We start from the raw sequence: 14,252 nt of genomic DNA on the forward strand, positions 1-14,252 counted from the left end.
GCAAGTCTGATGCCCTTGAAGGGCACCAAAAGTCCCATTGTTCCCCATTTCTTGTACAAAAAAAGTTGTGCACTTAAACAGTTAGCTTAACACGTTCAAGCTAGTTATCGAGGAAACCTCAAAATAAGGTGCTTGCAGAACATTGCATTCCCTGCAGACAAGCCAAGACTGAGCACCCTGGCCAGTTGCCACAGCTCAGCCTGCATGTCGTTATTTATCAAGTTGTCCTAATTCATGGTAGCAACCTTGCAGCCTCAAATGACACAACATAAATTTAAGCCTCCAGGGCAGCGTTCCTACACAAAGATGTATGCAACCAAGCACCTCTGACTAGACTTGGGCTGACACGTAATAATACATATAGCACCCAGCACACTGAGTTTGGCTATAGTTCATCTCGTGCTCTGTATTCCCATGGAATCCACAGGCTCCCAACACACCTGACAGGAGAGCCCAAGACCAGCAGAGCTTTGCAAGAAAAGCACAAACCAGCAAACTGATGCTAAACGGCCAAAGCAGGGACTCACTTTGTACAGCAGCAAAAGCAGGGAGGTACTCTGCTGTCAGCAGTGGGGCCGGCAGCTCTCTTATGAATCTTTTCAGTAGCCCAGATACATCATTCTGGTGGACTTCATCCCAGCGGAAAAGGCCAGTATAGAAGTCCCTTTCTAGCTTCTGTTCCAGACTCTATGAAAAAAGATGGAATTTATTACACGCTTTAATAAGCAAATACAAGGGAAATTCTGTAGCTGAGCACTAGGAGGGCAACCCATCAAGTCAAAAGAGCGCAGAGACCCTCACAGCAGACGCTCCCAGATTTCCCAGCATGGATGTTACCAGTTGTACTGGGAAGGGAGATGAGACAATCCAGGTTATTTAGATACTTGCTTCAGCAACATGCTCCCTGATTACCTCCAATACTTTTGAACACTACTAAAGAGCTCATACCTTGATTCTGGTCTGGGACCCAGAAACTCTCAAAATGCCCTCTGTTTCAAGTCCTCTTTTTTCCAAGCAGGACAGCAGCTATTAAAAGGGGGAAAAAGAAAACTCTTAGGCACAGAGGATGAGAAGTCAGCCCTTCCTTATGACAGGCTTCCCACCCCTGAGGATCAGAAGTGGCGAATGAAACCAGAAGGGAACTTACTGCCTGGAGTAACAGAGGGACCTTGGTGTTGGGGAGCAGTTTTTGGTCATTTTCCAACAGGGTGTTGAGTGGAACTCCAAAGAGTCTTTTCTCTACAACAGAAACAACATGTTATAAGTCTGTATCTCCACTAACACAGATGTCAGGGATATATCTACCACTGCAGACTAAGAGGGCACATTTTACAAATGCAGGTTCTGGAGAAAAAGAGAGGAACAGTTAACAGGGCAAGTGCATTTGACAGTCAGAGATAAATGTGGTGCTAGGTCCTGATGCTATGATCCAGTGACTTCCAGGAGAAATTCTGGTCAAGATAAAAACACCTGTCACAAGGTTTCTTATCAAAGACCCTCTCTGTTCAAACATTTCAAACACAAACCTATGAGAAGATCAATGTAAAAAAATGCACTTTAAAAAAAAAAAATCAAGATGAAATACAAGTAACCTGTTGTTTTCAGTTTTGCTGCCTTGTTTCTCTTCAGCTCAAAGCCCAGAACATCACAGAGAGCTGTTAGTTCAATCAGGGCCAGCGTGGGGATCTTCTTCATGTCCTGAGCAGATAGATCTCCAATCCTGGTCACTCCTAGTCTGCCCTTAGGGATCTTAAATTTCTAAGGGAAAACACACACACACAAGGTTCAGTGCAAGTATCATTACTAATCCCACAGATATCAAGTTTTGCTGCATTTTTATCATTCCTTACCATAACCAAGCATCTACTCATTCTCTTGTTTTCAACACCAGACAAAAGCCCCAAACTACTTCTACTCAACCCACAGCTGAATAAATATTTTCCCTTTTCAGCATCGCTCTTTAACTGTGTCAGAGATCCCAATTTATCTAAATTAAAGACAGCCTGATACCCACCCTAATCTACTTGAACTTTGGAAGCAGTCCAGTACCTTTGTGAGGAAGAAAACTGTTAGCATTACAAGTAAGAAAGTCCAGTTATTCTCTTCTTTTCAATGACCCAGATTCAAATCAAAATAGCCAGTTGCACACACAAGTACTACTTCTTTTGACCCTTCACTACACAACAGTTACCCTTGCCCAAGACCGCAATAACTGCATTACCTGTCCAAAAATACCTACCTAATATTCCAACACTATCCATAGAGGACATTTCCAAGAGGTGATCATACAGTTGAATCAAATGTCTTGTACCCCTCTACACAAAAAGAGATAGGAAAAATTCCTTCAGTGCTTACAGTTAGGGCATTTCCATCCTTTAACCTCCTAGATTCAGACAGGAACGATCCCTTGAGCAGGACAGCCGCTTGCTCCGAGTAGGCAACATCCATGTTGAACACCACCTCTTTTCCAGGGTTTCGAACTGTGCAGGAGTAATCCTGGGTTTCTGCTACAAAGGAGAAAATGTTTTGAATTTCAGAAAGCCAAAAGGATGAAGCTTAGAAAACAGGCGTGCTAAAAGAGCAGTTTGAGACAGATTTGGGGACCACCAAATAAAAAACTATATTAACATCTGAAAAGAGTGCTGTCATAGCACAGTGCTGAGACTGATCTGTAGAGTAAGATTAGCTTAAAGCCACAACATTACAGCTACAATCACCAGGTCACTGGTAAGACATGAGCATGGCCTTAAATTAAATGACATACCTATGTCTAACTTCTCTTTACACAATTGCGTATGGCATTTATGGGATTTCACCCTATGACCTTTGCTAGAGTGATTTTATTTGCATCTTCTAATTGCTTTCTTGAAAAGTTAGTTATCAGTTTGAGCGGCAATTCCTAACACCAGCAGAGCCTGGAAAAATTTACTAAATCCACAACTGTGGATTTAAAAAAAAAAAAATACAAACAAGACCAATGTTTCAGAGCCCAGATTAGTATAATTTCCCTTACAGTTCCAGCGCTACTTCAGATCCTACTCCCCTTCCAATCCTACTGTACATTTTAAAACTTCTTTCTTACTTCTCTGTACATTTGAAGTCCGTAGATTGTGCCACAACTGATCTGGGCTGGACTCCTCTTTCTCTGCTGCTGTCTCCTGAAAAATAAACCAGAACGTGTTTACCTACAGAAAACAGAAGTTATTATAAGACAACCCGATTTTGGGGGGGGGGGAGCGGGGAAGAAAACCCCAAAACACACCTGGCATCATCTGCTAGTCTAAGAAAATGCTGCTCAAGCTCAGGGCTACGAGACTACTCTGAAATTAAGAACCATAATTAGAGGATTTGGCAGGCAGGTGGAAAACAGATGACTCTCTCATAGACAGTATTTGTGATAAATTTGCACATCATTAAGCCAATTCTTCCTCTCACACCATCAGTAGCCAATTTCCCCTTTTAGTTCATGCATTGAGGGGCTAACAAACAGTGGACCAACCAAGCTGCATGGGATCTACCCATTGCCTGTGATCACAAGATCTTTCACGAGAAAGAACACGCCAAGTAGACATCAGCACCTGAAAACTTCCCTTCATGGGCTTCATAGTAACCTGCCTCTTCATGTCTGGAGAGAGAAGTGAATCTTTAAAAGTGTAAGGAGGCACTTGGCAGGCAATTCTGTTAATAAAAACCTTACTTTTGCTAGAACTAGTTAGAGTATAGGAAAGCTTATTCTATTACCAAAAGTTAGCAACTTTCCAAGAACGTGCTTATGACATGGAGTTGTGGACCGAGGACTGAAAGTTAAAAGGAACCTGTGCAAAATCATTGCAAATGGACAAAACGGTTCATCCGCAGAGACGCGCCGTATCTTCAGAGTAGGTGCACAACTGATGAGCTTGCCATGCAAGCAGAACCAATTCATTTAGCATCTGGCTTAATCACACACCGTACACTGAATAATGCCAGAGCATCCAGCTGCTGTGTAAACAGGCCATACTGAAGAGCAGTATAGGGGAAGTATGTAGAAAGGTTCTGATAGAAGTGCCAACAGCTTTCATGCCTGAGAGTAGCTCATGACAGAGGTGGACAGAAGGTGAACTGCAAATCCATCTTGAAACACTGACGGAAATAAAAATCCAAATCACTCTGACGGACCACTGCCTGCACTCTTACAGGCTGAACTGCTTCCACTCAAGCCATGGCTGAACTGAATTAGCTTTAAGCTCCATTTGCTGAACACAATTTTTCCATAGGTAGAGCCCATTCAAAGGTTCTGCTCCCAGTACACCAAGAGAGCAGTCAGTAGTGGGAAGCATCCAAAACCTGATTGAGCAGTAAGGGCACAGATACTGGGTTCCAATTCTGGGACTGTGGGGAAAAAAAAACGTTACCTTTCTGCATTTCTGTTTCCTTGCTTACAAAGTGGAGATTTCAAATATCCTTTTGTGCGATAAGGGATTTATCATGTTTTGCCTCGAACAAGTGTTATAGCAACACCAGGCCTGTTTTGGCATGTGGTTGCTGAATTTGTCCTTCAAAGCCCCAAAATTGTGCTTGGAACTGGGACAACACAGCAAACCAGTATAAAAAATTAACCAAAAAGCCTGCTTCCCTCTGGGATTGCTCCAGGAACTACTCAAAGGTAGAGGACTGCTTCTGCTCAGTGCCTACATCCAGTGACATATCCTAACATCTCAGAAGTTTACCATTTTTCATGGAAACCACTCTCAATTTGCCTAAGTTGAGCATCAGTCACTTCCCATGAAATGAAGAGGGCAAACATGACCCCTTGCGTGCACTGTAAAAGACAAGCAAGGAATTCAGAGGTTAAGCTCATGGCCACTCAGCAAAGAAGGAACAGTCAAGTGGACTAATTTAAAATACATTTTTTTACTTTCATTAAAAAGAGAAGGGGAAAAAAACAACACTGTTTTTTGTTTCAGTGACCTCCAGTAAAACTGTAGATCTCCGAGGCAACTGCAAAGCTTTAAAAAAAATTAAGCCAAAGAAAATATGAATAATTCCAGCAGAGTTATTGGAAGAGTCCAGTGACCTTGCCCAAAGTAAGAAGCGAGGAAAATGTTTCACTTCCAATTAAATTAAGGCAATTTAAACAGGCAGCTTTAGTATCTTTGTACATGCCTTCATTATACCAAAACGTCACTTTAAAACATTGGATTTGATCTCAGTTGCTTATCAAATGCAAATTATCAAATACAAATATTAGTGACCTAGTGAGTGGACACAGATTAAGAGCTTAAAAATCTCCATTCCTATACAGTAGAAAGTAAAATTATTAAGAGATGTGACAGGTTTCTATTTAATCTGCAAGTTTAAAAACTTGATGAATTTCAATTAAGGCACTTCAGACAAGCTTGCAGCATTATTGCTTTCAGAAATGTCATCTTTTTGACACCCATTTGTGCAGGAATGCAAACAATGCTCTACAAAAGCAAATCAACCATGGCTCTGTCTTGGTGCAATTCACACTAAGGAAGCAATCTGCACCTCAACACTGGGCAGCTACAAAGAACACAACCACAGCAGTTTCCAGTGATGTTGCAGACTGGTAGCGTCATTCCCTTAAGGCACTCGAGGGATTATTTGGGTATAATTCATCTCATTATAGTAAAAGATGTTTCAAAGATGCTCAGGCTGAAGAAAAGGAGTATTCGCTTCTGGTAGACAGCAAGGGTCCCATGCGACTGAAAAAGGTAGATCTTGGTTAAGCTCAATACCTTCTGACTAGATACTTGACCGAGTAGAGAAAGTCACAAGGAGCCCTGACTGGGATACTTTCCAGCAGCCCCTGGAGAAAATAAGGATACTCTACCTTGTGACCACAACCAAAAGAGGAGCAGCACAGCAGGAAAGCAGTTGAAAAGTTAATGGTCATGTATTCTCTAGCAAAAAAAAGGCAGTGGCTATCCTTTCTCTAGAATTACCAGCTGTACAAGATCAGCTTATCAGAACTGAACTTATGAAGTTCTCTCCTTTTTTGGTTAATAATGATTTAACAAGTCACTGGAATAAAGAAAACACAAGAGGGCTCCAAACGATACCAGTGCTCCACAAGGCTGCAGTGCCGTAGGCACTACACTGAAGTCTTCCAGCAGTCTCTAGGAAGCTTATGGATCTGCAGGTTTTGTAGCAACTTCTCAACACTGCAACCTGGCTGCAGAATTTCTACAATCTCAGCTTCATTGCGGCTCAAAAGCCTAAGTCATCTATTTGGAAATGAAAGTAGCCCTAGACTCAGAAAGTCAAGTCAGCTACCATGACGCAACAAAGTCTTTCAGGAGATCCCACTCAATCAACATACCTCAGAGCTGACCACTCCAAAAATGTCTCGGACATCACGCACAGGATTCTTGTTCTTCCTCCTCCGAGAGCGGGAGTAGGTATCCAACCGCCGCTGCACAGCAGCAGCCTGGGTCTTGGTCAGGGTGGAGAGCAGCACGATGTTGTCGTTTTCCGAGGCACGGTCCCCGAGGAGGTCGGACAGACCCGCGTCCTGGAGCCACTCGGCTTCAGCTTCTCCCTCTGCGAGGCAAGGGATGAGAAGGGCGAGTGAGAAGAGAAAGGATAACATCAATCTGAGTGCTTGAAACACTTCAGAGGCAGAAAACCAGAAGCCTGAGCCATCCCCTTTCTTGGGCAGCAATGGGACATCCCTGGAAGGGAGCCACATCTTTGTTGGGAAGCCACGGCTATTCTCAAAGTCTTAGCCCTATTCGCAGGTACCCAGCTGGGTATCAGGGTGAAATCAGCGGAGAGACAGCGCTTTAGGCAGCTACAACTGCCCACATACTCCCTTCTCCTCAGCCTAGCTGAGGAAAAAGAAGAAAAAATTACGGAGGCATGGACATTGCCAGGAACCTAGGCTCCCTCAGAAGCTGGGCACGAGTGACTCTACATGGTATTTAGCACAAGGATTGCAACAGGAACTGAACCCGGTGGGGGCTTTCACAGGACATGGGGGGAACGTCAGATGCACTTGCTTAAATCTGCTTTTACATGGGCTGCCTGTGCAAAGGGGAGCTCTGGCCGCAGGCAATAGCGCGCAGCAAACTCGGAATGAATGGCACCGCCTCGCTCTGCAGCACACCCCATCCTCCAACATCTTTGAGGATGGACAAAAGGTCTGTGGGAAGCCACAACATACAACACTGCACATTTGGCTTTTGTACTCTTCCCAGTTTTTTGGCTATTTCTTTTAATTTTTATTTATCTATATGCGTGCCTATGTATCAACAACTGGGTTTTTTTTAAATATCCAGACACTGGTAGATTCAAATGTATTTTATTTAATATACTTGCAGAACTATTTGTATGCACCATCCTTATTCTTTACCTTTTTAAGTGGATTGGTATGCCAACAGTCATTCAACAAAAACAAAAACGTTATTCTTGCTCTGTGAATTCGCTTTATGTCTGTGCCTATTCAAAACATCACTAAAATTAAAGACCATTCCAGTTCCAGAATGAAGTGTGAGAAGCCTGGAGACAGTACAGCAACATTACTCAAACAAGCTCAATTCCACTTCATTCTTCAATATATATAGAGTTGCACTTCAAACACAGAAGCCAATTTTTTCCTTATGGGATGCACCCTTTGTGCAAGTGAGAAAGTGCCCTGAGCAAGGCAGCTACTTGAAATCCAAGGATAAAAGAAGCAATTTAGCAGGTGGCTTCAACTTTAATACAGTGAACATCACAAAGCCTTTATCTTTTCAATTCTACGTACTACATTCATTCACTGCAGGCAGCTCCAGCATAGCTCTACCAAAGGTTATGCTGGGAAAGAGAAAAATCACAGCTGAACTGACTGAAACAGAACAGTTCATTCCCACTCTTCCTTTCCTATGCAAACTGATAGCTCCTCAGTTACCACAGCTGCTCAGGCAAAGTTTTATTATTGCTGCAACAGTAATAAAAAAGCCGTGCAGGTCTTCTTGAGAGATTAAATAATTTCATTTTTCTGGGGAAACTTCTGTGTTCATGCAACTTGCAAAAACATATTGTGACTCCATTAAAACTCTTTTCAGCCTTCAGAGCATGCTCTTTGTGTTCTTGGGCGCTGTAATGTAACAGAACTTTTTTCAGCATCACATCACAATAAATAGAGTTGGACTTGAAGTCAAGTATTTTCTTTAACGAATCATCCAGCAAACTGGCTAGCTTTCCCACACGGTCTTAAGCTTTGGTCATTTCCCATGTCTGGTTCTACAGAAGCGAACAGGTAAGAGCAGCCCCCGGCACTGCTCGCTGGGCTACAGCCGCTCACGCACTCGCGGTCCCGTCCGTCGCTCCTCACTGTACAGCTATTTGTCCTACATCTGTGGTTTCACAGCAGCACAGCGCGCAAAAGGCTTCTGGTTTATTTTGTCTTTGGGAACTAAAGGAAGTTAAGTGTATTGCTTGCAAATTTTGAAAAAACCCAATTCCAGTCATAACAGGAAACTAATCTAATACACAATACTAAACAGCAGGCCCTAAATCGGACATCCGTGTGAGCCTACTGCCCCATCTGATGCCAAAGCACCAGATTTTAATTCCTCTCTTTAATATTTTTGGCCCAGTTATGTTTGCCAGTAACGCAAAAGGAAACCAGCAAAACAGGTTACTTATGGGGAGAAGGGAGAAATCAGAGAGAAACAGGTCAGAACTGAGGGGTCCACAGAAGCTGAGCCACAGGTTTAAGCCTGGAGAGCTGCTAAGATTTGCCTTGTGAGTTCCAGACAAGCAGCATTTCAGGGGGGGCACAATTAGGAATAAATTTGCACAACTAGAGAACACCAGTTCCAAAAACTTACTTGAAACATAAGCTAGCCAAAAATAGCACTCATAATAAAGCATTTAGTTTCAAAAAAAGCTAAAGGACAGCTAAGCATCCTATAATTCCAGACTAAACATGAAGCACAACCTCCTACATAGTTTTTGAAGGTAAAGAATCACTCTTTGCAGACACTTCTCAGACATGATCACATGCTATAAGGACGCTAGCAGATATTTTAGTTGCACTACCGTGCACACGTTATCAGTCTGCTGTACAGTCAGACCTTGGAGAGAGCTGGATAAACAGCAAGGAAAGGACATGGCTGCTCATATTTCAGGAAAAAGCTACTTTCTAACCCCTTCAACTGTTAGTGAGGCCACAAGTATCATCATTTCTGCTGACCCAGTTCTTCTGCACAGTTACACGCTGGCTTCCCACTAACACCAGGTCACAAGTAGCTTCCCATTACACCACCCCTTGCACAGGGCTCACACGGGAGACCAGCGTTCTCCAACTGGGTCAGCATTTTTGCAACGCCTTATCTACACGTAGCCTGCACGCTGTCCCTGTCCTGCGATTACGATCAGCTATTTGCCAGGTTGAGCCATGCCGTCTCCAGACGGAGCTGTTAGCCGCTGCCCAAGCGCAGCTTCTCGGGCTTTATGCAAAGAGCGATGGTGCCTTTGGCTCCGAGGAGCCCTGGAGCCTCTGTGCTGCGTTGCCACCTCGAGGTGCTCCGACCATAAATTGCAAAGACTCGAAAGCTAAAAGGCACCAGCCGAGTCCAGCTTCCTGCATCCACGCCATCTGAAGTTTTCCCTTGCTGCTTATGCTTCCAGCACAACACCCATTTGACTAAGCTCCCTTGCGGAAGGCACCGGGAGGCTGAGCCTGCCGCGCCTCCTTCCCCAGCCTGCCGGGAAGGCTTCGTTACTCGGAGCATTATTTCAAGTCTGTCTGGTTTCAGTGGCCAATTAAGCAGTCAGCTCTTGCCTGCTAGATTAATATACAGCATTAAAAGACACTTTTCCTTGTGTCCCTGCTTAAACACACGAATCGAATTGCCTCTAGCGTATCAGTGTTTCGGATATCCCAGACAGCCTTTCATCTCATGGCATGGCCTCTTTTCCAGAGTCTCCTTCCTGGCGCACTCATTTTCTGACTCACTTTTGCATCTCTTCCAGTTCTAAAAAACAAACTTACAACCTTTATGCAGGGACACTAACAGCAGACCTTAACGTTTACGGTACCTTGCCTACTATGGCAGACACAGCTGATGATCTTCCCACCCTGCTCTCCAGAGCCCCCTCCATGCACCCAGGATAGCTATCTACCCTTCCCAGCACGGTAGCACACTGGGACTTTCACTCAAACATTTCCCCATTACATACGTGGATCCTTCCATCAGGTCAGCACAACAGCCGTAGGCTGTACAGGCTGCAAACCCGACCATCCGAGAGGATGTACAGCCAACTAAATCACATTCTTCAAAACAGACCTGGAAAAATGTGTGATCCCGATCTGCGGGATCGCTGGGCACTTATCACAGTTTATCATCCCTCCAGCACCCCAGGATGTTGTACCTCCCATGTCAAAAGGCAGTTGGTCCAGGTTCCAATTATTCCAAAATACTGGGTAACATCAGCGCTATAGAAAGCCCATTAGAAACACCCCATGCACATGAAGCAGTCTTCGAAACAAAGAAAGAGAAAAAACAGGAGGTATATAAGAAAAATGTTGTGTGGATGGACTTAAGTCATTCTGAATGTTTACTATGGTTTTTGAACAGTGAATCAGAGGGGGGGAAAGTCTGCCTTCCACAAAAGCAGCCTTCATAAAAGCCACTATGATGAAGTCTCAGAACCACGTACAGAAAAAAGCCTTCCAGAACACCCTCAACTATCACAGCACGTTTACCATACAGCTACCCGCGTGGGGAGTGAGAGCCCCCACGCTCAGCAGGGGCTGTTTGAAAAAAATCTGGAGCCTTGAACGTACTCCTGAGTGACCTTTAGAGTCAGCTTTAGAAGCTGAAACCAGGCCAGGTCAGCACTCCTCTTCTGCAGGGCGTTATCCACCACCCAATGAAAAAAAATATATATGTCTCTGATTTGACTGGTAATATTCTAACCATATTTCAACATGCTTCTAAATCATTCAGGTGCATAAGCAAATTTTCTAAGATGTTTATCTTCCTCCCCTCACTCCCAACATTTTTGGCAACCTACCCTCTTGTGTTTTGACATCTGCAAGGCTGCATTCCTCTTGCTCGGCTTCAGCGCTCTGTTTAATGTTCTCTACTTCCAGCCAAAAACTGTCCATTGACAAGTTGTCCAAAGACTCTACCCTGGAATTCGTGCCCTCTGACACCGGGGATGCCAAAGGACTCTTCGGAGGAAGCTGGCTCATTTCGCAAGGGCAATTTCTGGTACTGAGAGAGGAAGAGATAAGGAGAGAGAGATTAAGCTACACGTATTCAGATACGGCATTCACAATACAGCGGTCTTTATTGATTAATGACTGCAACAAAAGCCAAACAGAGGTAAGTGCTAGACTTCCTTTGGTTAGTGTTTTGCAATAACACACAAGGTTGGGATCAAATCCCCTAGAGTAGGGGAAAAATTGCTGTCCAAACATGCGAGAGGACACAGTATCAACACGGGTTTTCCGATGCTGTCCTTCCAGCGACCTCCGAGACACCACCTACCACTCCCACACTTGTTTCCAAGACTCCCCTGCAAACTTGCACAGATACTCTCTACATTCCCAGACAACCAAGATGTTTCAAGCTTGGTGCACATGTGCTCCGATAATCTGGCACGCACAGCAAGTCCAACAACTCCCAGCCACAGCAGACTGAACCCAGTAGGCTTGTCCTCTGTATGCAAAAACCGGCACAGCTCCGTCTCCTGCACCTCAGCTCATGCAATCAACAACTCAGATGTTTGAGGCCCTCTTTTCCTGCCCCGAGCAGATTTTTCAGCTGTGAAACAGTACAAGTGTCCTGGGAAACCCAAACATACAGAATTTTCTTACCACCCTGTTGATTAATTCATGGGTGGCCGAAGTCCCAGACTGGCCTCATTCAGCTTTCAACCTCTCTGCAGAAAGTTGTGAGGTTCTCATCAGTTCATAAAATAATGCCTCTCCTAAAATGAATTTCAATTCACTTCAAAGGGTTGCAAGCCATTTAAACCCTGCTGTATATCTTTTTCAAAGACTTTAAAAAAAGGGATAAGTGGAACCTACTTGTGAAAACACCTCAATGGTTCAACTTATGAATACAAAATTAAAGAGACTGCACACCATGCTAACTCTGGATGGTTTGAAAACCACCTGTGAACAGCCACTACCACCAAACACAGATTCGAATTGCTTTCTAGTTTCATGACAAAAAAGAAGCAGATCAAGCCTTGTGCCTTGAAAACCATGACAACAAAACAACCACCAAGTGCAATTTAGCCTCCTAACTCTAGAAGGACTTAGAAAGTTATAGATGGCAAAATATCTGGAAAGTTTTAGTTCCTTTCATTCCAGAAAGCCGTTATTAGCAATTCTAGCACTAACTTGCTTCTGTTATAAGAAGCATTTCAAGTCATAAAGGACTAAATTTGAAGATCTAACAACTAAGAGGCGTATGTTGTAGGATATTCTGCACTTGTATTTCCACATGTGCATGCATATTATGCTCATACCTTTTTCTAACATGCACACAGGCAGCCCTTCTCTTCTAAAGGTCAGAACTAAAGCAATAACCATCATTCTAGGAACATCTGGAGCCAGCAATGGCATTGAGAACAAGAAGAAAGTTTTTGCTTGTTTGTTTTACAGGAACACAAAAGTTAAAGATTGAAAAGCTATTACGCCACCCAGCCCACCTCTGACAAGGGCAGAGGTGACCCGCTTGTTCAGTACCCATCCCACCTTTCCCCCCGCCTTTCCTACTCCTGGATATCCAAATAACAGACCTCCGGTTGAGATGCCACTTCGTAGCCTGGTACAGCACTTAAATAGTCAATCAAAGATTTATTTATTTATTTAACCGTCATAGTTCATGTCCCTCCCTCTCAGTTCTACTACAGCTACCATCCCAAATCATTATTTCCCCTTTCAACTTTTCACTTATATCTTTACCCAGTAGGAGCTAAACATTTAGATCACATCCCTCACATTAACTCTTCATCTTTAGTACTCCTCTCCATTTTCCCACAGCCTTCTTGTAAGAGGATTAGATTTAAACAAAGCCACCTTGCTAGCATACCTTGCCATGATATCTCACCTGAATTCCATTACACGCCAGTCAATAGAAATCACCACTTGCAACATGAAACTAGAAGGAGGATTTTAGATTATCTCAAAGGACTTGGTTTTGGCCATATCAGTGCCAGAAACACTGGCAGCCAAACTTGCTCTAAAGAGCAGTCTCCCAATGCACAACACTACACGGGCTAAGGAACCATCTTACAAGCTCTCCTAACTGCTCTACTGAAGGTCCTCAGCAGGCACACTGCTACTCTCCTTGCCCTAAGTTATTGCACTATACTACTGTGGGATCTAGGTTATACAGATCAAAGCAGCTCTAAAATGTACTTTTCCTTCAGGTTCAGCCTGGTGTAGAGCAGGCTCATCTAGCATCCCAGAAATCTCCGTGGATTCACACCAAACCAGCACTTATACCCAGGTTTGAAGATCCAGCAGAACCTCCCCTAGACCCGAGCAGCAGCTTGCACCCAGCAGACGTGCTCTGCGGCACACACAGCTATGACAATCCCTTCCCCACACCTGCCACCCGCCTGCCTGGAAAAAAAAACAAAATTTTAAGCCAACGTAAATACAGTCTTCAGCTCTTTCAAAAGGGTGACTCTTGACTTAGGTGTTCTGCATGACTTACCCAGATACCAGATCCTGAAAGCAAGTTTTAGTCCAGGAGATACTGCTACAACCACGTGGAGTTAATACTTTTCTAAGACATTAGGGCATATTCCTGGAGCACATCTGAGAAGGGTCACAACATCCTTACAGACCAGGTTTCAGGCTATAGCCTTGCCAGCAGCTATTTTTGATCTACCAGAACCTTCAGTCCATGTCTGTGGAAGTATTTAAAAGACGTGTAGATGAGGCGCTTAGGGACATGGTGTAGCGGGTATGGTGGTGTTGGGTTGACGGTTGGACCCAATGATCTTAGAGGTCTTTTCCAACCTTCATGATTCTATGATTCTATGCCAAGACAACAGAGTACTGGTGCAAGGATATAGTTTTGCCAGACAACAGTGAACTGCTGTACCCCTATCCCACTCTGACTTTTGCTTCTGTACCACCCACAGTTGTTTTGCTTCCTTCCACAGCTGGAAATACAGGTGATCTAGTAGTGCTTGCACCAAAAAGCTCCACCACCAGTCACACTACACGCCTAATACAGGAGAGCCATATTTGAACTACTTGTGCAAACAGCCCAAAAGCCATCCTAATT

General features: G+C 43.9%; 1 protein-coding gene across 2 annotated transcripts in view; it reads right to left on the reverse strand.

The window, feature by feature from the left end:
* The window catches only part of ARHGAP40 (Rho GTPase activating protein 40), a 38,706-nt gene that overhangs the window by 9,120 nt on the left and 15,334 nt on the right, over window positions 1–14,252 (reverse strand). For both annotated transcript variants that reach the window (XM_075166339.1, XM_075166340.1), the window contains exons 2-9: window positions 11,011–11,213; window positions 6,326–6,546; window positions 3,083–3,158; window positions 2,356–2,507; window positions 1,593–1,758; window positions 1,148–1,239; window positions 949–1,026; window positions 528–687 (exon numbers count right to left, since the gene is read on the reverse strand). In XM_075166339.1, coding sequence (XP_075022440.1) covers window positions 528–687; window positions 949–1,026; window positions 1,148–1,239; window positions 1,593–1,758; window positions 2,356–2,507; window positions 3,083–3,158; window positions 6,326–6,546; window positions 11,011–11,213 — 1,148 coding nt within the window. The remainder of the gene's footprint in view (window positions 1–527; window positions 688–948; window positions 1,027–1,147; window positions 1,240–1,592; window positions 1,759–2,355; window positions 2,508–3,082; window positions 3,159–6,325; window positions 6,547–11,010; window positions 11,214–14,252) is intronic.

The sequence above is a fragment of the Calonectris borealis genome, chromosome 17, assembly GCF_964195595.1.
Source record: "Calonectris borealis chromosome 17, bCalBor7.hap1.2, whole genome shotgun sequence".
Classification (NCBI taxonomy): domain Eukaryota; kingdom Metazoa; phylum Chordata; class Aves; order Procellariiformes; family Procellariidae; genus Calonectris; species Calonectris borealis.